This window comes from Cynocephalus volans, chromosome 1 (assembly GCF_027409185.1).
Source record: "Cynocephalus volans isolate mCynVol1 chromosome 1, mCynVol1.pri, whole genome shotgun sequence".
Classification (NCBI taxonomy): domain Eukaryota; kingdom Metazoa; phylum Chordata; class Mammalia; order Dermoptera; family Cynocephalidae; genus Cynocephalus; species Cynocephalus volans.
Window position 1 is genome coordinate 138,268,409 of NC_084460.1, and position 25,040 is coordinate 138,293,448.

At 37.1% G+C, this 25,040-nt stretch overlaps 1 protein-coding gene across 4 annotated transcripts in view; it reads left to right on the forward strand.

Annotated features, from left to right (window-relative positions):
* The first annotated feature begins 3,295 nt into the window (after window positions 1-3,295).
* Window positions 3,296-25,040, forward strand: part of CBLB (Cbl proto-oncogene B) — a 192,031-nt gene continuing 170,286 nt past the window's right edge. The window contains exons 1-3 of one of the 4 annotated variants that reach the window (XM_063095375.1): window positions 3,296-3,549; window positions 4,682-4,865; window positions 19,425-19,675. In XM_063095375.1, the coding sequence (XP_062951445.1) occupies window positions 4,698-4,865; window positions 19,425-19,675 (419 nt within the window). In that variant the 5' untranslated portion in view covers window positions 3,296-3,549; window positions 4,682-4,697. The other 3 variants (XM_063095381.1, XM_063095390.1, XM_063095366.1) reach the window with 3 other exon arrangements.

Genomic DNA, 25,040 nt, shown 5'->3' on the forward strand with positions numbered 1-25,040 from the left:
AGTAGAAAAAAAAGAAGAAAAATTGAACCAAATTACAAAAGTCTAAATATTTTCCCTCAAATAATTTTTTTTTTTTTTTAAAGAAAAATCCGTTGTTTATAGACAGGAATGTAATCTATATTTGCCCAGATGACAGAAGCATGTTGGTACATATATTAGTGTCAAACTTTAATCCTCAAATTACAAAGGCTCATAGCTGTCTTTACAAAATTTCTTAAGTACCAGTATTAGTCCATTTCTGTTGCTTATAACAAAATACCTAGAATTGGGTGATTTATAAGAAAATGAAATTTATTGCTTACAGTTTCAGAGGCTGGGAAGTCCAAAGTCCAGGGAACAAATTTGGAGAAAGTCTTGGTGGTGGCAACAGGGACCCATGAGTCTCGCATGGCAGAAAAGTGGCAGAGCAGATAGAGACATAGTTCCTCATGCACACTCCTTTTAAAGCCCTCAGAACCATGCTCCTGACCACCATTATTAATCCATTCACCATGGCATGGTCCTACAGTCTAATCATCTCTTCCAGGCCCCTTCTTTCAATTACCATGATAAGATTTTCCACCCTTAACAGTTACTGTGCAGATTAAGTTTTGGGGGAACATTCAACTCAAGGCAGTACACTTGCCACAAAGTCTCCCAGTCTTCTCTGGGAGTCCTGAGGGAAGGTTCTCACATTTGCTTATAGCTAGTTTGTTTATATTATTCACCTATTTGCCACTCTGGTGCTTCTAAGACCCTTTAGGTAGGAATCCCATCATTCTGCCTCCTGTCCGGATCTAGCAGGAGAACACTACTCTCCTTTAAGGAGGTCGTATGCATATTGTCTTTAGGTTACAGATCCCCACATTACCAAATGATGCTGTATTCATTTTAAACTGTAGCATGCTGAAGACTGACTTGTTCTATAGAAATGAGAAGACTATTTTTCTAGCCAACTCTGCCAGCTTGAAGTTCTACTGCTGATGCCCTGAGTATCACAAAGTCTCCTATGAAAACATTTGTTTGTGTTCTTATTTGTAGCCCCTAAGCATGCAGTCTTTTACTGTGCGCTCTCTCTCGTGTCTCCATTGGAGGCACTGGGGTATGAAATTTTATCCCAGCAGGTCTTTGTTCCAAGTACGTTAACTCATGCTAATAATTGTCAGGGAGGGCTGCTGCCCCATCAGTTCATCAGCCATAACCAAACTCTTAATCCTAATTTGAGCTCAACTGGGACCCCTGCTAGAACTTAACTTGGACTCTAGATGGCTTTGATAAAACAGCTAGTTGAGAATGAAACTGTAATTTGTTTATATATATATACAAACACACATAAATATATATCACATACACATCCATATATGTCTAACCATATACCACAAAGCATAATTTGTATCAACGTGATATGCTTAAGATCATAGACAGTCCTATTTTCTCATTAAGCCATTTCCTTCAGTTACAAAACACAATATAAAAAGAATGACACACGCTACAACATGTATTTCACTTAACCTACATTTATCCAGATATGAATATGAGTAATATACTTAGTTATAATGTTCCCTTAAGCCACTGTTTTGCTACATGCTGAAAAACCTTCTATACATGTTTCAATTTTTTAGATTTACTTTAAAAGTCACGTAATAAGTTTTTCTCTGCAGTCTCCCCTTAGTAAATGTAACTACTATTACTATGAATAAAGGAGATATGGATGGGTGGAGGAGATATGGAGAGGCTAGCACATTTTTAGATAAACAGTATGTGAAAACAAGGAACTACTCTTTAATTACTGGCATAGAAATAATGACAAGGAAGCAAATTTATTTCCCGCACCACATTTTATCACCTAACTGGTTGCAAAGAGCACATTTTGTCTGTTTTCATCAAATGAAAATCTTAATCTGAATTTAGGGCTGTAAAGAACATTTTTAACAACTCAGGATCTTTCACAGTAATAGTCATAGTACTAAAATGCTTATTTGTAAGAAACTTATTAGAACTATTGAGAAACATTTATATAGGTTAACTGGTTAGAGAAAGATTAAATTTTTTTTAAACGATGTAAAATATCACAACATCCGAGAAGCCCAAGGTTTAAAGCGTATTCAACTTTGATAAACTGTAGTGGAAAGAAAGTTCTAGGCATGAAAATCCACGGCAATTGTTAGTAGCATGTGTGATGGGATTGAAGTAAATAGAAAGGTGTTTAACCTATGACTTGTTGTAAGTAGAGTCCCAGCACAGTAACTTTGTCCTTTTAAGACTAGCCGAATGTGGACCCTTTTAAGGGTAGAAAAGATGGAGCCACAGAAAGAGATTAAAAATGCTGGGAGAGAATGGCAGATACAATAAGGTTGTTTTTAAAACGGAGAGAAATTTATGTAAAGGTGACAGACAAAATACAAAAGCTGTTTCCTCCTCAGTTATTTGTGTAGAAACTCTTACTAAGTAAAAAGGCCCAAAGCATACATTAGCAAGTCCCATTGTCTGGTACTTTTACTGCCCTGGCACGATTAGCAGAGACATTTGGCCAGGGTTGTCAACTCTCTGCTTTTTCATCAGCCTGCTGTTTAATTTGCACTCCCTCTAGAACTAACAGTAAAAGGGAAACTCTCAGAAATTTAGGAAGTTTTAGTTGACAGTCAGGTGTTAACCTTAGCCTACTTTATGTGACTTTATACTTCATCTTAGAAGCTTGGTGACTGTTGCTCTTTTTTGATAGCCAACAAGAAGCAATGTCTTAGACCTGTTTGGCTGCTGTCCTGGGTAGAAAAGTTTGGCAGCCCCAGGGAGATGAATTTCTTTAGCCTCGGACCCGCCCAGAGCAGAGAAGTAACACCCTTCCAGCCACCACTCTGTTGCTATGAAACAAAAGACTAGGAAGGTGAGCAAAGCAGGAAGTCCCGCCTTTTAGCCCCAGTCAGCTTTGGCTCCCGCTCCCGATGCTCACGCCCACCTGCCCAACCCTTATTGGTTAGCTCCTTAGTGCCTTGCATCCCTTCTCCTATATCCTTTCCCTTTCCCACTTTCGTTCTGGGGCGAGTCCAGACCTCTCATTTCCCTCCGAGTCCCTTTCCATTTGGGACGTGCGGCTAAGTGGGCCTTCCCTTGGGGCCATTGTGTACTGTGGAAGACGTGGACGGGGTGGTAGCGGGAGGAGTACAAGCGCCTCCCGCCCATTGGCTGGGCCCGCTGTCGGGCAATGAGCAGGCGCACGGGATTGGCCCAGCGGCGCGCGGCCCCGCCCCAGTCCCGCCCCGCGCCCGGGTCTGTGTGTTTTACAGGGGTGGGGTGTCCAGCTAGTGGTCTCCTCCTCCAGCTAGTGCTGCCGCGGTGTCCCGCGGCCTCCCGGGAGTCGGGCGGGAGGGGAGAGCGGGTGTGGATTTGCCTCGACGGTAATTGTTGCGTTTCCACGTCTCGGTGGCCTGCTCTGGGTTGCTCCTTCCTCGGGAGCGTGCTATTACGGCGATTACACACTCCCCGCCCCGGCTGCCCACGCACCCTGAGCTGCGTGCGTGTAGAGTCGGAGCCGCGAACACGCGTGTCTCTGGACAGCTACGGCGCCGAGAGGCAAGGAGGGACGGGGCGTCGGGGAGTCTCGACTCTTCTTTCCGGCCCGGGGCCCCGGGCAGCCGGGCGCGGGCCACGGAGGAAGCGGGGACAGCCCTGGTTTCTAGCCGCTGTTGCCGCCGCCGTCCAGTTTGAAGTGGGGTATTTAAAGACCGGAATCCGGGCAGGCCGGGAAGAGGAGTAAAGGGAGACGGGGGCCTGGGGGTTGCAGACCGCCAGGGACGTTCGTCCACCCGGGCGCGGGTCGCGGAGTGCCCCGGGCGGCCGGGGCTGCGGGCGCTGGAGAAGCGAGGGGTTACTTTGTCCTGTCTCTGCCCATCTTCCTCCGCAGCTGAGATACGAGAGTGGCAGGGAAGGGGCCTGATCAGTGAAGGGACATAGACGTCCTGAAACAAAGCTTTGGATGTCCCCCGCCTCCCTCGGGTGAGACTAGAGGCAAGGAACCAAAGAAGTGAACTCTCTTCTCTCGTCCATGCCCGTTGTCAGTTTCTCACCCTCTCTTTTAAAATGGGCTATTTGTTGTTTATTTGGTTCTTGGGAATAACTACTCACTGCCTTGGTTTAACGAACTGTGTGTTCATGTGACCATACTTAGTGGTTTTAGCGGGGAAAATCCAAGTCCTACGCCTTTGTTGACAACAGACATGTCCCTTATGTTTGTGCAGGGTAATCTTTACGTTTATATAACTTGGATAACAGAGTGAAAGTGAGGTTTCTCAATGAGGCTCCCAAAATGTATTCTAGGGGAGTCAGTTGTTCTAGTATTTTGAATTGCGATTAAGGCAGGGAGGGAGAGAACATTGTGTTCTTATCTAGTTGGAGGAAACCTATTTAAGTTTTTGTTGTTATGAGTTGGGTATTAATTAAGCCTTAGCTACTTGAAACGTGAGGAGGATACATCTTTAACTCTTAGTACTCTGAGCAAATCTTTGATTATTGCTCCTAAACCTACTGGGTGTGAAGATTGAGAGTGTAAATTCACATGCTTGTTGAAAAGTTTAATCTGAGACCCACGGTTTTGTTCTCACTGATGGAGGAGGATGTAGTGGGTATAAGTTAGCCGGTTCAGTTTTATGTGGGTAAATATTTTCATAGCCAACTAACTTTTCTTTTTTTAAAATCTGCCCATCAGAGAACTAAGATTCCAGATGGCAAATTCTATGAATGGCAGAAACCCTGGTGGTAGAGGAGGAAACCCCAGAAAAGGCCGAATTTTGGGTATTATTGATGCTATTCAAGATGCAGTTGGACCCCCTAAGCAAGCTGCAGCAGATCGGAGGACTGTGGAGAAAACTTGGAAACTCATGGACAAAGTGGTAAGTCAGGTCTGACTGTGCCTGTGCATTAGCCCTATTTACCTTGGATATTATTTCTCCACATGTATTTATACTGTTAATTAATAATAATTATTGTTACAGCAGCAGTCTTTTGCTTCGTGTTGATCATTTTTCTTACTTCCATCCTGTGTGTTTTGAAAAGTTGGATTCAGAGCAAAGACTTGTTTTACCTTTTGGCCTTCCTACGCTTCAAGGTTCAGAGTTCCTCTATATGACTTAGATATGCAAAATTATTACCATTGGCTGCTTTTTGTTGGTGTATGGCCATAGTATAGTTTGGAAGTGTTTCTTTTGTCTTATGTGAGGTTATGTTGCTCTTAGATATCAAAAGAGTGTAAATAAGTAATTTAACAAAATTCTCTGATGAACGGCTCATGACAATCACATGTGTGATGCTGAAAATATTTACTGGGGAAAGAATCAGATTAGTCCTTAAGTGAAGAAGCAGTACTTGAGAGAGTTTCCATTTTCATCTTTGAGAATTCATCTTTATTAAGAAACTCTTAATGGGAGAAGTATGATTTCTTTCATCTACTATTCCATTTTGAAACAGGAAACCTTTTGATTGCACATTGTTTACTGTGAAAGGAAAATTTATGTTGGGGTTGGTGGGGCTGAGAGTATCAGAAACCTCTGTGGTTTCTGCATGTTGCTTTCAGATGATCTATAACTTGACAAGAAGAAATCAAGCTGGAAGTCAGTGTCCGGAGAAGATCAGTTGAAAAGGCAACCTAAATACCTTACAGGGATCTACTCAGAAAATTGTAGCTGTCAGTATCCTATCTTACTAAGTAGGATTATGAAATAAATATGATTAAGATGTAGCTTGCTGCTTTGCAAAAATTAATAGTTCTTGCTTTTAAAGCAATAGCACTGTCCTGTGTATATTGTTAAATATTTATAGTACCTTATGGCTTTATTTCACAGATATTTGGGGCTAATTTTAAATTTAGTTGAAGCACGACTCTTTATATGATAGCTTTATAACTGCAGAGGTTTAAAAAGTATCTTTTGTAGGAGTATGCCAAAGTCTCCATGAAATAACATGGTAGCATTTACCTTTGCTTTGGTTTGTTATTATGGGCAAATATTGGCTTAAAAAAGCCACAGTCAGTAGTAGTAGCCATACAGAAAGGTGACAAGAATTTAGTTGATTTTCATTTATCCTTATGCAAAGTATACATAGATAGATGAATAATGGGCAGTCATTCTATGGCTGGTGGTGCTACGTGAAGAGCTAGAATATTTTTGCCAGATAAATATCTTCAGTTTTGGGCTTTAGTGTGACCTATTTAAGCTTCCACCAATTTATTCAAATTGTTATATTAAAATGCTCCAGACAGAATGATGACATAGTGTCAGAACATTGCAACTTGCTGCTTGGGATCAGGTTTTGATTTTAGTACTGGATACTTAAGAGTGAGGAGGATGCAACTGGAAGAATTACATATATTTGGTATGCACAAAACTAGCTCTCTTTGCTTTTCTATAGAGCATGCATTTGAAGGTCACTGTCATCGCCTAAATCATTAGTGGGGGTAGGAGAAGGAATTCAAGGTTTTTCTCTAACTTCTCTGTTATATAGGTAGGCAAGAAATGGATCAAATTCTACAAGAAAGCTCCTTTCTCCCCACCCCCTTTCTCTGAGTGGTCAAAATTTTCTTTGAGTAAGTGTTAGAAAATCAAATCGAAAAGGCATGTATAAGGAAGTGGTAAGTTATAGTTACTATGAAGTCATTATTTTTAAAACATTAAAAAACGGTGTGCATAATTTTGGTCTGTAACTGATCATTAGCATAAGTTTTATCCACTTTTAATTATTTTACCATGAGTTATGGTAAAATAGATGGTTACTTGATAGTTAACAATCTGCCTTTATTTATTAACTCTTTTGTGGGTTTGGGTTTAGCCTCTCCAGTTGAAAAACTTGACTCACAAGGAAATCTATTATCCATAGTCTCTACTTAGTGGGATGTGGGTATGGATGTTGGCAAAGGTACATTGCTGTGGCTTTCCCTGTTTGTCTTCATTATTTGTCAAAGATGGAAATGGTTGTGTTGATTTGTGAATGTATCCATGGGCTTTGTGGAGAGAAATCACATAAATCATCATAAAAGAGCTCAGTATGTTTACTTCTACTTTGTCACACAATATTAGAAAGGCATTGATAATTACTAATTGGCAACATATTTAAGTGAAGAAGCACTCCCCACATGCATGCATCTTTTATTTGTCAGTGTTGAAGGAAGTGACTAATAATACCAACATTGTGATGATGATCAGGAACTTTATTATTATTTCCAAAGTTAATCCCTTGACACATTACCTAACTGTTTTTTAAAATAACTGCAATACCATGAGTTTAGCTTGTGAATAACAGAAAATAGCAACTTTCAAGTCTAATTGGTAGTTATGTAAAAGGCAGAGTTAAATGTATAGTTAGCATTTTTTCTTTATGAAGACTTTTCACAAGGGCAGAACTTAGAAGTACATATATGAAAATCAGCTTCAAGTTCAGTGTGTCTGAGCTACCTAAAAAATAAAAAAACTTAATATACAGGGGATAATGAAGCAGTCTTAGACCATAGGGGAAATATCTAGTAAATCTGTATTTCCTTAGAATTCTAAATGGTCAACTGAAATTTCAGTTCCAACTAGTTGTTCTGTTTTCAAGGGGCAAGCTTTCTCTCCAAGGAAACTGAGAGTAGGAAAGTGTAATTGCTCAGTTGTATTCCTTGTAAGATGTAGAGTGTTTTGTAACAGAACATGAGGTTGCACAGAGTTAGCACAGTACATGTACTGAAATAAAGAATAGTAGTATCTCCAAAAACATCCCATTTAGACAGGTTTTCTGGTCTTAGCTCTATGCGTCACTATAAGTCAAAGTTGACATAAATGCCCTTAAGTCAGTGGATGCCTGTTTGATACAGTGACAGAACTATTACTTATGAATACATATCTAGGTTCACATACACCCGAAATGAAATGTGGAGTTTGTTCCAAAGCTATTACAGAGACAGAGTTTCTTAAACACTTAATAAACATTTATTGAGGGCCTACCATGTTCCCACTTAGAGCCTATTACTGGGAATGCAAAGCTAGGCAAGACATAACCCTGCCCTTGACCTGTCAAGGAACTGGGAGCACAGCATCAGATACAGGCATATGAATGGAGAATTGCCATGTAGTATGGAATGGGCTGTGGTACAGACTCACACAAGGTAAGGTGGGAGCAGAGTAGAAACATCCACCTTGTTTTCTGGCCACTGTTCAGACAGTTTTCTGTTTGGATTCTGCTGGCCATTGCCTTTTAGAAATGGCATTATGCTGTTGGTAGAAATGCTGAGGTGAGAGTAAGGAAATGATTGCTAATCAGTATGGTCAGAATGATGATTTATTAATGTGAGGTTCCTGAGTGTGGTTTTCACAAGAGTCTTAGCCAGGTGATAGAAAATAGAAGAAACACTTTTCCATCTAATAGATGCTAAATCTACTGAGCATACACGGATACTCAGGAAATTAGAAAATAATTAATTAATGCTAAAGAGCAAAGCAAGTTGAGTACCTGCTTACGTTTTTGTCTTGCTGTCCTTGTCATGTATTTGAAGTTACATTACTGAAAGAGTTTTAAAAGTATTTAAAAAGTGATGATGTCAAATAGCTTTTTCCTGCCTTTTACCCTCACTGCATTTCATACATTTGTCAAGCTTGAAATATAATTCATTCTCTATCTTTATGTTTTCACTGTGAACATAATGTATTTTAAAGTTTGTCAACTAAAGATGCTTGGATTATATACAGACATTTTAAAAAATAAGAGTAAATATTGTTTTCTAGTTTGGACTCTTAATACTTCTGAAAAATATTACGTATGGAGTGAAACTTAGATTTTGGATGACTACTTTTTGTTTTATTGGTTTTGAAAATCTCAGCTTCTTAGATCCTTAAAACAGGGAATATCATTTATTTGAATTATTCTTCTTCACATATTTTTTTCCTCATTGAAGTTGTTCCACTTCAGTACAATCATGGGGCCCTAGTAGACTTGAATAGGAGATAATAACACATTAAGTGTCTGTACAATTTTTTTAGTACTGAGTTAGATTTTGAATTTGTGCTGAGATAAATGAAGTGATCTCAAAGTTTGCTACTTGTGACTAATTTGCTACTTGTGAAAAATTTTTGAGATAGTAAAAGATTTAAAGGAATCCTACCAAGAGATACCTTGGTTTTACCCCTGTGATACAAGGCATACGTAAAACAGAAGTCTTAATCAATCAGTAATTTATTAACTCTTACAAAATTTTTACTATTTAGGTTTTGAATAAATTTCTTCCTTTCTTTCAAAAGTTGCTTTATAGGGTCTCTGTTGACTTCATCATTCATCTCATTCATTTGTCAAATCCCAGCTATGGGAAGACAGACATTTATGAATAACCATGCCACACAATAGAATGTAAGAAGTGCTGTAGTATGGTATAAATAAAGTGCTGTGACATAGTATGTGTTGGAGCTGAAAAGTTGCTATGGACTGAAGATGGAGGAGGTATTTTCTAGCTGGATGGTACTATCTTAGAGGATGATTTGGATTCCAGTGAGCTGGAGTACACATTAGGCTAAAGGGATGGGAGATTGTTGAGTGACAGAAGGTAAGTTAGAGGAAGATGATAGAGGTTTTGACTACTCTGTCAAGGAATTGGGACTTTATTTGGTTGCAGATAACCATTGAAGGCTTTTGAGAAGGGAGCAGAAGAATCAAGGCTATGCCTTGATAGATTATTCTCTTGACTCTGTGAAGAATGGATTAAGAGAAAAGAAACTAAAAGCAGGAGTAATGATCAAGAGAAATTAAAACAGTCTGGGCGGGAATAGCGAAGGCCTGGCCTAGAGAACTGACAGTAGGTATAGCAAGTGTTGGTTCAAATGTGCAAGGTATGTTTTGGAGGTAAAATCTGCAGCTCTTGGTGACCCTTCAGAGTTAGAGGAAGAAAAAGAAGGTGAAGTGAAAGTGATTCTTGAGGTTTTCAACCTATTTGACTCTGAAGGCAGTGATGCTCCTAATGAGATGCAGAACATAGGAAGGAAAAGAGGAAGCTTGGGGGGTGGTGTAAGATAAGATTGCTTTTGGTCATGCTGAGTTCAGCATGCCAGAGTGGAATCCATTTTGAAATCAGAAAGTTGAGTGTGTAATTCAAGAGAGAAGTCAAAACTAGAAATACATATTTGGTAGATATGTTCATAGAGGTAGCATTTCAAGCTATAAAACAGCAAGAGATTTTTGAACCTTGGTAGATAAATGTAACTTCCAGCTTCGACAGGAGGGAAGTGAGGGACTGTACAGAGAAGTTTTGCAGGAATTTGTAAATTTTATGTTGGATTGACAGAAAGTGATTTAAGGAATAATATTTGTAATGTTTAAGCAATAGTTTAAAATTGTATATTATAGAATAAACAATACATATTTTAACCAGTCTTCTAGCAATTAAGTGGGTAAATAAATAAAAAATTGAAATGGAAATCAGTCTCTTCTTTTATATTAAGATCATCTTAAACACATGCTGTAACTTAAATGATGCCACAATGCTATTTTTATCTACTCTGCTTGGGCATATATTTAAGGATTTTTTTTTTTTAATGATGTATTTGTAGGTTGCTTATTTTTTCCTTGTAATGAAAGAAGCACTCTGAAAATATCCAACAAAATTTTATAACTTTTGAACATATTAATATTTAAATAATTTTTAAACTCACACTATCTTACAATGGCAATAAAAAAGTAGTTATTAATGATCTGCATGTTAAAAGATTGGATATTTTAGTACTACATCTTTTCCTGAGAGTTTCTTGAGTTTGAAGAAACTAGAAGATTCCACATCAGCTGTCAGGAGTACTAACCTGGTGTATTAGTCTGTTTCTGTTGCTTACAACAAAATACCTAGAACTGGGTAATTTATAAGAAAATGAAATTTATTGCTTACAGTTTCAGAGACTGGGAAGTCCAAAGTCCAGGGAACACATCTGGTGAGGGTCTTCTTTGGTGATGGCTTTACAGCAATGTTGGGGTCTCACATAGCAGAAAATGGTGGAGTGGGGAGAGAAAGAGACTCTCACATGCTGTCTTCTTAAAGCCCTCAGACCCATGCCCCTGACCAACATTATTAATCTATTCACTACCCCATGGTCTTACAATCTAATCACCTTTTCAAGGTCCCGTCTTTCAATTACCATAATAGGATTTCCCATCCTCAACAGTTAGAGTGGGAATTAAGCTTCTAATATATGGACTTTGGGGGACACAATTTAATCCAAAGCATTCCATCCCTGACTGCCAAAGTTCATATCCTTCTCACAGGTAAATACATTCATTCCATCCCCAAAGTCTTAACTGTTTCAACTCAAAAGGTCGAAAGTCTCATCTATGAGACAAAACAATTTATCTGCTTTTAAGAGACAATGGTGGGACAAGCATAGGATACATATTTCCATTTGAAATGGGAGAAATAGGCCAAAAAAATGGTGTAACAAGTTCCAAACAAGTCCAAAACCCATCAGGGCAGGGTTTCAAAGCTGGCAAATCATGTACTTTGACCCATGTTGGACGTCTTCTGCATGCTGGTTCTGGGGTCCCCAAGTCAGGTAGCTCCATCCTGTGGCTTTCCTGATCTGAGGCCATGCTTCATCTTTTGAAGGCTGGTGTTGCATGCTGGCAGCTTCATAATTCTGGGATCTCCGTAGTGGTTCTGCTTTCATGGCTCTACTAGGCATGGCACTGATGGGGTTTCTCTGCTGCAGCTCTGACCCCACGTTTCCGCTTAGCATTATTCTATCAAAGGCTCTATGTGGTGACTCCACACCTATGACACATCTCTTCCTGGACCCCCAGGCTTTTCCATACATGTTTTGAAATCAGGGTGGAGACTCTTAAGCCTTCAGAGCTCTGGCATTCTTTGAGCCTGCAGACCTTAGACCTTGTGGACACTGCCAAAGCTTCTGGCTTGTATTTTCAAAGCTGCAGGTCCAGCCACACCTGGAGCCAAAGTAGCCACAGCTGGGGCAGCCAAAGCAGCCAGGGTGCTGGTGTGGGCACCAGCATTCCAAGATGGCCCTGAGCAGTGAGCCCAGCCAGGGGAGGGTGCCTCAGGCCTGTTCTCCAAGACCACTCTGTCTCCATAGGCCTTCGGGCCTGTAATGGAAGGATTGGCCCCAGAGGCTTCTGCAGTGCCTTCAGGGCCTTCTGCCCCTTCTCTTGGTAATCCTGTTCTTTTGTACTAATCTCAGCACCATTGCATTTTTCTCCTGAAAATGCTCTCTGCTTCTCTACCACATGGCCAGGCTACAAATTTTCCAAATCTTTATGCTCTGTTTCCCTTTTAATTTAAGTCATGCCTTTGGCACAATAACTCAGCATAGACTGTTACAGGTAGCCATGTAGCTTCCTTAATGCTTTGCTGCTTAGAAATTTCTTCCACCAAATACCCTGGGTTAGCACCTTGATGTTCCACATTCCATAAAGCTTTTGGGCCTGAACAGAATGCAGCCAAGTTCCTTGCCAGCTCATAGCAAGGGTGATCTTTGCCCCAGTTTCCAAAAAACTCCTTCTTATTTCTATCTGAGACCCCCTTAGAATGGTCTTTACAGTCCATATTTCTGTAAGCATTCTCATCACCACCATTTAACCCATCTCTAAAACTTTCCCTGCTTTTCTTGTCTTCTAAATTTTCACCAGCATCTAGGCTTTTTCTAGCCTGTTCCTCCAGATTCCTCCATCCTCTCCTCAATACCCAGTTCCAAAGCCATTTCCACATTATCAAGTATTTGTTGTAAGCAACACCCCACTTCTCTGGTACCAATTTTCTCTATTTGTCCATTTCTGTTGCTTATAACAAAATACCTGGAACTGGGTAATTTATAAGAAAATGAAATTTATTGCTTACAGTTTCAGAGGCTGGGAAGTTCAAAGTTCAGAGAACACATTTGGTGAAGGTCTTGGTGGTGGCAACAGTGACCCAGGGGTCTCACATGGCAGAAATGGCAGAGTAGAGAGAGGCTAATCTCTCATATGCTGTCCTTTTAAAGCTGTCAGAACCACGCCCCTGACTAACATTATTAATCCATTACTATGGCATGGTCCTACAATCTAATTACCTCTTCAAAGCCCCCCCCCCCCAATTACTGTAATAGGATTTCCCACCCTCAACAGTTAGAGTGGGAATTAAACTTCTAATGTATAGACTCTGGGGGACATAATTCAGTCAATCCACAGCACCTGGGCTTAGCCTTATTTCCTGCTTTTCTGCACAGAACATTCACACTTTCTAAGGGTTTCAGGTAGCGTGAAGAACTTTATGAGCTAAAAGAACTTTTAAAACCATGATCCCCAACAAAGTGGTTACTGCCCTTGGTCTAATCTCATAACTTTGCAAAATCTGCAAGGATTTTGTGTTTTTGGGATGGAACATTAAAATATGGAAAGAAAAGAAATACTAAAAAGTACTGAGTACCAACTGTGTGCCAGGAACTGTGCAGAACACTTTACATTATAATGCCCTAAGAGGTTTTCAGAAGAAGAAACCTGCTCAAGTTTGTAAAGCTAGTAAGTGGCAGAGCCAGATCCTAGGTTTGCTTGATTCTAATGTCTGTGTTTATAGTATGAAGAGAGTCAAGTACACTGCTGTGTGGAATAATATGATTCTTCCTTTTTCCATAGGAAATAAATCAAAAGGGTAATTCCTCCCTATGTTTGGTATTATCAAATTTTTCTCAAAACGTACTTATTTTTAGGCAGGTTTATTCAATACAGATATGAATATCCTATTTGTAATATATTTCTTCTAACAGGTTCTTCCTTATTTTGTTCCTGTCCTGCTATTTATCCTTCCATTCATCAGATATTTATTGCATATCTGCTATGAGCAAGGATCTGTCTAAGGTGAAGCAGAGAGGCCAGTGAGGAAGACAGATGTGTTCTGTCCATAAGTTCCATTCTCATTTGGAAGAAAGACGGTGAACAGATGAATACTCAATTGATATTTTAATTATAATTAATGGGTTCTTTAGTGGTTCTTTTTATATCAATCTTCTAAAGAAACCTTCATTGAAAACTGTAAAGGAATTGGTAGTTTTCTCCAAGTCCTACCATATTATGCTGGACTCATGACCAATTTTATGGGCTAACTTTGTTTTGTACAATTAATATTCTATGTTGGAACTGTAATATTACTTTTATACTTTTTATATTTTGTATGTTCTCATTTATATATTTTTTATATTTAGTGTTGATTTGCTGAATTAAGATGGAAAGAGCCAAAAGAACTCTTAGATGCTTTTTATTTTAATGACATACTTTTATGTAACTGTAGTAAGAAATCTCTTATAATATTTATAGGAGAATGACAGGGCTGACATATTTCACTTGCGAGTATATGACATGAATCAATATAGCTGAGTGCTCAATGAAGTGAGGTGTGTTTTACAATGGAAGTCTGTTATAGTATAGGCACAATTCCTTAGTGTTGAAATTTCCATTTGCTTCGGTAGAATTTCTTTCATGTGTTTCAGGGTGGTTTGAACCTTGTTTACAAGGAATATATTAGCTGATCAAATACCTCTTTATTACCTTTTGGCTGGAAATTTCAATTAAGGAACAGTCAAAAAATTCTTTAAATTCAAGAATGTTCCAAGAATAATTATTGGCTTTGAAAATTCTTATAGCATTAGTAAATCTTGTTTTTATATTTGTGCCTTTGCTTTGATATGGTCAAATATATATGTGAGTATATTTATGTATGTGAGTTCATATTTGTGTATTTATTGAAATGCATATGTAATATGTTTATATTAAATATATATACTTTTATTTATGTGAAACAATGCATACTACATGTATAGAGAGTCTCCTTAAAAATCTTTAAATACATTTAAACAAATACAAGAGTCAGTGTGTAGTGGTGTGGAGAAAGTTCCTGATTCGTAAGTCCAGACATCAGAGTGCGGATATCAGGTTTCTTGAGCAGTATGTTAGCTAGATTCTATTTCTGTATTTTAGTGTTGGCATGTGTGAGGGAGTTGGTCTTGGTGATTTCCAAGGTCCTCCTTAGCTCTAAATTCCTTTGAGTCAATGACTATAATGGAATTTTCAACCTAATTCCAATAATAAGTGTTTTTCTTTTTAGTTCAAAAGAGAAGTAATATTGCTAATGAACCAGTTCTTTTATGCACCAGTTGGTGCCCTAAAATGTTCATCATTGCATAATGAGACTGCAGATTTGTTCTTTGTAAAACCCCTCTCTGATGGGACCAACTTTCATTCTAGGGAGAGACTTAGATATTTCTAGAAGAGGTCTAAGTCATTTGGATCTGAACTTGAACCTTGTGGTGAGCTTGATTTTTCTCCTTAATATACTGTTTTTAGAAAAGCAATTTTTCTTTCCCTGGCTTTTGCAGTTCCTTGCACATTGCAAGCACTCAATAAATATTTATTGAATGAATTGAATTTGACCTGCTTAGAAGTCATAGTCCTGCTGTAGGGTTATTCATTTTTAGCAAGAGCTGTCATAAATCACAGGGTTTAACAGTAATCCAGCTGATGAACCGCACACTCAGCAGCATATACTAGTTCAGCATTGTATGTTGCACTTTTCCAAGTGCAAATTTAGAAAATAGTATAGCCTACAGGGCCTTGATAAACTGACTCTGGCCTATTTCAGATCTCTTGTATCATTTCCTAACCACATTGCTATTCTTCCACCGTTTAGAACAAGTACGTTTACTCCTCTGTTAACATTCTTTGCTCCCTGGTGCCTCTTAAGTCTTTGCACACCCCTTTGCCTAGAATATTCCATTTGGCAGATTTAGGTATGCTTTTCTTGACACTTTCATGTGGATATGAGTGAGCTGCTTTTCTCCTATAGCACTTTCTACTCTCCTACATCATAGCACTAAATTCTGTAATTTTTTCTTAAGCCACAAATCTTTCCCATTAGAAAACTCCTTGAGGGCAGGTCTGTGATTTATTCTCTTCTGTATTCCTTGCGGCCTGAAACAATGCCTGACACATAAACATTTGTTGAATTAACAAATGGGTCCTGAAGTTCATGTGAATTTGTAAATGGAGTAAAATAAAAATGTAAATGAGTTTAGCAAGGATCATTAATTATATGCCTAATTCTAATTAAATTGTGATGTAGTTATAAAGATCAGCCTGAGATTCAGAAGATACAGGCTCTTGTTTTGGATTAATGATTTTTTAATAGTCTCTTAATCTTTGTAGTTCTCAGTTTTGTTTTGTTTTTTTAAATCTGGAATGAATAGATTGGATGGGATCTTTACTAAGATCCCTTAGAGCAAGAATTACATTGCTCCTAAGTTAATTATAGAGAACTAGATCTCTTCTCCCAGACTTCTTGAGGCAGTAAGTGTGTTCTAGTCATATATAATTTCTTGGTACTAAGCTCAGAACCAGGTATATAGTAGTTATTCAAGTAATTTTACCAATAGAGTAACAAATTACCATATGGAATTACAATTTTAAATAAGGCAAATGAGTAAAAGGTCAGGTAGAGAATAGTGAATTAAATATCCATAAAACTTAAAAGTATTTATCAAAGAACAGCTATTTGGAATGTCTGAAAAAATACCTGAGAGGATTTTCTTATTTGTTAGTTAAAAAACTAATCAGTGGAGGCAATAAACTTGAAGCTTCCTGGTACCCTAACTACAAGTTAACTAATTTATCAGTCTGTGACATGTTGTAACACATTTTACATTGCTGAAATTAAACTGTGCCTGCTGTAAGATGTTAGTGGTAATATTCTTAAAATTTCTGTATACTTGTAGTAATATCTTTTGGTTTGAAAAATTGAAAAAACATATTTCAACCAGAATTTGTTAAATTAATGACATACTTGGGTATCAGTGGTATCTTATATTAGTTGTTAGGACAGATATCACATAGCACAAAAATAAGGGGTAAAATGCTTTATCAGCCCTTTTAATTATGCCTTTGTAAAGAGTTGGTATTATTTAATAAATAAGATGCCATCCTACTTTTTCAAGAAATTTCTTGGAGATCAAAATAATTTTCTTACATTTAAACTAAGTCTATACATTTAGGTTATTAATTTGAATAAAATACTTCTAGAATTAAATTGTGAAAATAAAGGAAATAGTATAATCAAAATATTTTTAAAAATATTATATGCATATATATGTATGTATGTATGTATTCCAGAATCAGTCAACCAGTTCATTCATTCATCTGTTTATTAGTTATGTACCACACAATTCTGTTTTAGGCAGTGTGTACAAAGAGGAGGAAGATATGATAGTGCTCTAGGTTAATGTGAAAAATGTCTTAAATTAAGGGCTGAGGTTGGTAATTTGAGCCAGATTTTTCTTCCCACACACACAAAAAATATATGATGGTTTCTTAAAGAAAGCAAGTGAGATAGTGGGTATAGGGTATTTTTTCCATTTGTTGGTTCCTTGATTTATTGTGTCTGTGGTTCTAGAAATTATTTCAGTTCCAGTATTTCCTATTAGTCCCAGGGACTTTTATAAGTGCAGAGGGATAGATCCATGTTTTGTGGAACCTGAAACTCATACAGTTTGGACGGATCCTTCTAGAGAATACAAAAATGCTAACACAAAATTGGGTATGAAAGTGAATTTTCTTTAGAATGAGAAAAATTTGCAAAAAAATTATAATTCTTAAAAAGCTGATAAATCTATAAACATCAAAGAAATAATTTAGACTAATTTTTGGCTCTGTATATTTTATACTTAGATTCTCTTCCATTGCCCACATGCACTGTCAGTCCTGGGTACCACGAAACACATTCAAATTGCCAGATTTGAATTGGACATTACTATTCCTATAGTGGGCTAGTCAGCACTGTGGGCACTTGAAGTATTCCTGAAGCCATTCTTTTTTTTTTTTTTTTTTTTAATTTTATTAAAAAATAAAAAATTATTGAACACCATGTTGTTTTGAGATATATATATATATAGACACAGTGAAATGGTTACTACAGTCAAACAGATTAACAATTTTTTTTTGTTAAAAGCACTTGAAATCTACTCTTTTAGCAAATTTTCTGTATGTAATGCAATATTATTAACTATAGATTTAATGTTCATGATATATATTAGATCTCTAGGCCTGTTTATCCTACCTAAATGCATATTTGTAGCCTTTGACCTACTTCCCATTTCTTCCTCCCTTTCACCCCTCCCTAGTAACCACGGTTCTACTCTCTGTTTCTATTTATTCAACTTCTTTTTTTTTAGATTCCCCATATAAGTGAGAAAATATAATATTTTTCTTTATGTGCCTGGCTTATTTCACTTTCATGGGGATTGCTGACCATAATTTAACTATTTAAATAGTTAAATAATGACTGCATACCTCACATACACCTTCCACTAAATGCAGACTAATTTAGCAAGATTCCAAAAATGTCCATGGCCACTTCAGTGCCACCAAAGAGGAGGTTAAGTGTGATGGAATGGAATTCATACTGGGAAAAGAGGAAAATTTTAACCAGTTGTGTATGAAATATCATGTTCTTGAAAATTAAAAAATAAAAAATATATGAAGAGGGCCTTAGAAGAAGGCCATGTATCTAAGGGACTCAAAAGCTTATGCTTCACCAGCTTCTCAGTAAGTCTGCCTTCATGTATACATATAGCCTTTTGTAAGAGTGCCAAACCGTCATATTATGTGTGCTCTTGTGCAAGTCCCAATGATTTTATTTAAAAAATTATTTATTTGGAGGGCTTTTTATGCCCTATTTGGAGAGGTGAGAATGCAGTGGGCCTAATAGCTAAATCACTTGAACATGTAGACATGAATGCAATAGTTGAATTACTATTTCTTGCTGGCAGAAGGTATTTTCAGTTCTGCAGGCAGCCTGAACGCCCCAGTGGTTGGATGGCACCTGGTGGAATGACTGAACCTTTGTATAGCATATGTTTATAGGCATGGTAGACAATAGGGGTGGTAGAAAAGATGCATTCTGACCTGACACCCATTTACTGCTTAACTTCTTTGTTTTATTTTCCTCAGAGTTCAGGAACAGTACACCAAAACATCAATGAAAATCTGTGAGAGAGCTTTAGCTGGAGTTCAGTGTAGTAAAATAATATCTAAAGTGACACATTGGTTGTCAGCAGAAAAGGCCCATTTCCTCATTTTTATTAAAAAAAAAAAGACTATCAGTGGTATATACTGATTAGTAGCACACTGGAGTTCTTTTAAGCTATGCGCAATGGGATATTAAAACTTTAGGGGTTGAAAATAGGATTTGATATAGAAAAGACAATGGGAGAAGAAGAGAATAGGATTTAATTATATTAAGACAAATGTGAATATTTGAATATTTGAGAGTTTTTTTATAAATTGGAGATAGTAATTTAAGATCATAATTTATATTATGGAAAATGAAGAAATAGGGCATAGTTCTATACATTTCTGATTTGTCTGTGAAAGATAATATTATCGTTCTTATGAAAATATTTTATTTTTGTCTTTGTTTTTAGGTAAGACTGTGCCAAAATCCCAAACTTCAGTTGAAGAATAGCCCACCATACATACTTGATATTTTGCCTGATACATATCAGCATTTGCGACTTATATTGAATAAATATGATGACAACCAGAAACTTGCACAACTCAGTGAGAATGAATATTTTAAAATCTACATTGATAGTCTAATGAAAAAGTCAAAACGGGCAATAAGACTCTTTAAAGAAGGCAAGGAGAGGATGTACGAAGAACAGTCACAGGACAGGTAAGAGTATTTCAGATTTTTTTCTTAGTGTTAAGACCATTTATGTTGCTTTTTTCTTCATATTTAACACAAATTCACTGTATATTTGTTATAGGAGAAATGTCATTCAATTTGTATATTTGCTTTTCACATTATTTGATAGTCTTACATATATTTATGATAATTGCTAATTTGTAAGATGGCATTCATATTATTTTAATAGACTTTATTATTAGACAGGTTTCAGGTTTACAGAAAAATTACTCAGGAAGTACAGAGAATTCCCATAAACTCCCTCTCCTTCACAAAATTTCTCCTATTCTATCTTGCAGTAAAGTGATACATTTGTTACAGCTGATGAACCAATACTGATACATTACTATTAAAGTCTAGAGTTTATATTAGGGTTCACTTTTGTGTTACAAGGTTCTATGGTTCATAAATGCTTAATGTTGTGTATCTACCATTACAGACAGTATCATATAGAATAGTTTCACTGCCTTGAAAATGCCGTGCTACACCTGTTTACCCCCCCCCCCCCCACGCCTCTAAACCCCTGGTAACCACTGATCTTTTTACTGTTTCTGTAGATTTGCCATCTCCACAGTGTCATGTAGTTGGACTTATACAATATGTAACTTTTTCAGACTGGAGTCTTTCACTTAACAATATATATTTGAGATTCCTTCATGTCTTTTTATAGCTTGATAGCTCATTTCTTTATGTCACCGAATAATACACCCTTGTGTAGTTGTACCACAGTTTGCTTTTCCACTCACATAGTGAAGAACATCTTGGTTGCTTCTAATTTTTGGCAATTATGTGAAAAGTTGCTATAAATATTCATTTGCAGGTTTTCATGTGTACTTAAGCTTTCAACTCATTTAGGTAAATATCTAGGAGCATGATTGCTGCATTGTGTGGTATGTTCATATTTATCTTTGTAAGAAACTCTTAGACTGTCTTCCAGAGTGGCTGTACCATTTTGCATTTCCACCAGCAACAAATGAGAGTTCCAGGTACTCCACATCCATACCAGCATCTAGTGTTGGAGATAGCGTCTTGAAGACACAGTTTAATTGATTCTGTTGGTGTGGTAAATGTGGGTGGGGGATGTAGCTTCAATCTCCATATTTTGACTATTAAGTGAGAACCTGGACTTGGGTAGCAAAGACTGAAGTGACATCAATGGAATCCTCACAGCTAGGGTTCTTGATTTAGAGAGTACTCATTGAAGTTTGTTGTTTGGCTATTTCAGTGTTAAATTTTATGATATATCTTAAACCAAATTAAAAAATGGTAGAGTTTTCCATTTCTGAGCTATTTTAAATATATCTAGACTGTTCGTTGATAGTGACAGTCTATTCACATTTCCAAATAGGAAAACCAATGTTAATTAAAATATATAATGTTTTAACATATTAGTGAAATTGAATTTTAGTGTAAGACACTTTTAACCTTTCTGAATTTTAATTTCCTTACATATAGGAAAACCTCTAAGAAACCTCTAATGTTTCTTTTAGGTCGGAAAAACTAGCCTCATTTAGTCTAATATAATATAGGGTTGTATAATAGAAAATTCAGTTATCTAGGTATGTAGATTCTAAAGTTGTCTGTAATGACTGACCAAACAAATACCTAGAGCAGGTAAATCTGTCAAATTGAAATGTAGAAGAATCCTCTGCCTAATATAAAATGGTGTAAATGTTTACATATTTATAATTTGCTCTCTGCATTAGTGATGAACTCTAACATACTCATAGAAGTCTAACCAGTTATATAACTCTGGGCTCTCACAGTTTACACATCTTGAAGGTGGTGAATCTTACAGTTGACTTTTAGCTTTAAAGTTCTAAGGCTTTCCAGGATACCAAGGGGAACTGGAATTGCCACAAGGTACCAGAAGTATGGTAGTGAGACATATCATAGTGATTGTTTATTCTTGCTAACTTTTTAAGAGTGGCCCAAATTATGGAAAGCTGGATGTTTATGTTAAAACTATAGTTTTTACTTTGTAGTTCTACCACTGATCTAATAAAATTGTTTTACAAATGTCTTCATTATTCTTATTTAAATTTAGTAGCTCTGAAATTCTTCCTGATCCAGCTAAGTTGTTTTAGGGTATCAGGACACTGACAAGGTTTGTAACTTCTAAGTCTAAGAAGTTGAGTGAATACATTGTTTTACTGCATGTAGTTATGTATGGTATTGTAAACTTGTAACCCACTTTCACATTTTCACTAGAAATTTGAAACATTTTCTAACCCAGTAGTTGTTTTATAACCACCATTTCATTTATCAATTTTGGTATTTTTGCCTTTTTATGTGGAAGCATTTTATGGGGGACTTCTATACATTTTGGTTGATTACGTGTAGATTTTATTTTCATAGCTGGTGATATATCTCATAGTGCTGACTGATCACGATGAGGCAACCCTGTACATTTTGAATGTTCATGTCTGTTTTTTGCATGTCGGAGTAAATTTTGCTCACTGTCCTAAATTCAACTCTGAAACGAAATTTAGTAGTTTCTACGCTGGTGTAGCATATCCTTAATTGAATTCTACTGTTATCCATAATCCATTTTCTGATAGTGTTCTATGGCCAGCAGTATTTATGCAAAACTTACATTTGATAAATGTGTAATCATAATTCATAATAATGTACCATTCTTGGTACACCATAACAAGGACATAGACTTTTGATTTGTGTTTCTTCTGGTTGTAATATATTTGTATACATTCACTTCTGGGTTGCCTTATGATTCCAAATGCAAACTGAGTCTGAAGTATGCCATTGCATATGGAACTCTGGGGCATTTTGCCTCCATAGATCATAAAAAAAAAACTTCTTAGAATGTTCTTATGGTAGTTAGGCAACAGAGTGTCTTGTTTAGTACAATGACTTTACCTAACATGTATGTATTAGTCCATTCCTGTTGCTTATAACAAAGTACTTGAAACTGGGTGATTTTTAAAGAAAACAAAATTTATTGCTTAATGTTCCTGAGGCTGGGAAGTCTAAAGTCCATCCGGTGGTGGCGACAGTGACCCAGGGGTCTCACATTGCAAGATGGTAGAAACAGAGAGCAGAGACAGACTCTCCTCTTCTTTTGAAGCCCTCGGAACCACACTGCTGACCACCATTTTTAATACATTCACTACTGCATGGTACCACAATCCAATCACGTCTTCAAGGCTCCACCTTTCAATTACCATAATAGGATTTCGCACCCTGGTAACAGTCACAGTGGGGACCAAGTTTCTAATACATAAAACTTGGGGGCCACAATTCAAGCTTCAGCTAGTTTTGGGGGGACATATTTCAATCCACTACAATGTATGACACACTGATGATTGGAAATATTATCAGTTCTCTGAACAGTCTTTGATTCTGCAAATAGTTCACTAGGGACATTAGAATTATTAACCGAAAAAGGAAGGACAGTAATAGTAGAAATAGTAATTTGGAATCCATTGACTAAACCAGCATTACTCCAAGTGTTTCTGCAGTTTATTGAAGAAAATTGTGCTGGATGAATGCGTGAATCAAAATGTTTATTTGAATATTCCTGCATCTCTGTTGTGTCAAAAATAAACTTCTTTGTGGACTTGTTTTAGTTATAAGGGTAAATGGAACAAAAGATATTAATTCTGAACTGCCTCTGTTTTAATTGATTGCTAAAGAATGAGTATTCTGAATTTTTAAAGCAATTTTACATAAATGTCCTAAATAGATAAATGAATGAATGACATTCAGTGTATTTCCTGGTTACTCAGATCCTGTATAGAAGGAGAGAGTTAGAAATTATAGTTAGATAAATGTATTTGCTACTGAAATATTTAGGGCATAGGGAAGCCTCCTGCCTTGAGAATGGGAATGATTTCTGGTGGAGGAAAGGCATGATTAGGCTTCTTGCTTGACCGTTACAGTGAACCTCTTTCTCTTATATTACTTTTCCCAAGTTTTTATTTTCTACAAGCAGTTGAACCTCACACTGAGTTGGTGCTTCTCCAGCTGGGAGTCTAAATCCCCTGAGCTAGTGTTTCTGGTAACAGTAATTCAGTGATTTCTGACATGGTGTGTGTGTGTGTGTGTGTGTGTGTGTGTGTGTGTGTGTGTGTGTGTGTGTGTGTGTGTGTGTGTGTGTGTGTGTGTGTGTGTGTGTGTGTGACGTGTGTGTGTGTGACGTGTGTGTGTGTGTGTGTGAGACGTGTGTGTGTGTGTGTGTGTGTGTAGAAAAAGAGAAACATTATTTCCTGTTCAGTGATTTCTGACATGGGGTGTGTGTGTGTGTCTGTCTGTGTGTGTGTGTGTGTGTGTGTGTGTGTGTGTGTGTAGAGAAAAAGAGAAACATTATATCCTGTTGTTTAAAGTTTTAGTAGCAAAAGTCCAAATGGGTGAGCAGGTAGTTAGGGGTGACAAATACATGATTGACAGGAGGTGCCTTTCTTCTGTAATTTGACTGGTAGTTTCATCAATTGATCATTTTAATAGTAAAATGTTTTTTTTCTTTTGAAAAGTATGTATTAATGAGCTGCTCTGCAAGGCTTGGTGTTAGACACTGTGTTTTTTGAAACTCTCAGAGGTGATGGCCTTAGGATATTCAGATTTTCCCTGTTTTAGATCTGCTTCAGTGAGCCAGAGTGCTGCAACCCATTTTCCCCTCCCACACTCTGCTTGACAACCATTGAAACAAAACCAAAGGTCAACTGAGTTGGAGAAAATAGCTCTGCCTTTGATAAAGTAGATCTGTGAAGAAAATAAAGGTTTTAAAAAATTCATGCCAGAGAGGAAAACATAGATGTTGTTTTATTATTAATGTCACTTCAGAGCCCCCAGATCATTACTTGTACACCAGTGTTGTAGAAAACAAATCAACTAGACAGAATGGGGTGTGTGCGTGTGTGTGTGTGTGTGTGTGGAGGGGAAGTATTTACATGTTTTGTACAATAATATACATACTGATTAAGATTTAATAGAAAAATATTTTGACATAGAAAAACTAGTCCTAGAAGAGGCTAGCATTTATTTAAAGTCCTTCAGGAGCATCAGACAAAAATCTTTTTCTCCATTACCCATTTGGTTGAACAAATAAAAATATATTTCTATTTTTATTTGTTGTATTTATAATGTGCCTTTCCCCATAAAGGACTAAAATCACTATGCTTGCCGTTGACACCTGTGTTGTAATTTATGAGATAGTGTACCAAGAACGTTTTGGAATTGATCTATTAAAGAATACATAGTTAAGTTAAAAGTCGAATCAAAAACAGCAGCTACAACGATAAGAGCAACAACAAAACACAAAGCTCAAACAAACCTACTTGCTTTTCTCAGCACTGTATGACATCATTGCTTTGGACAAAGAATAATGTGGTATTAA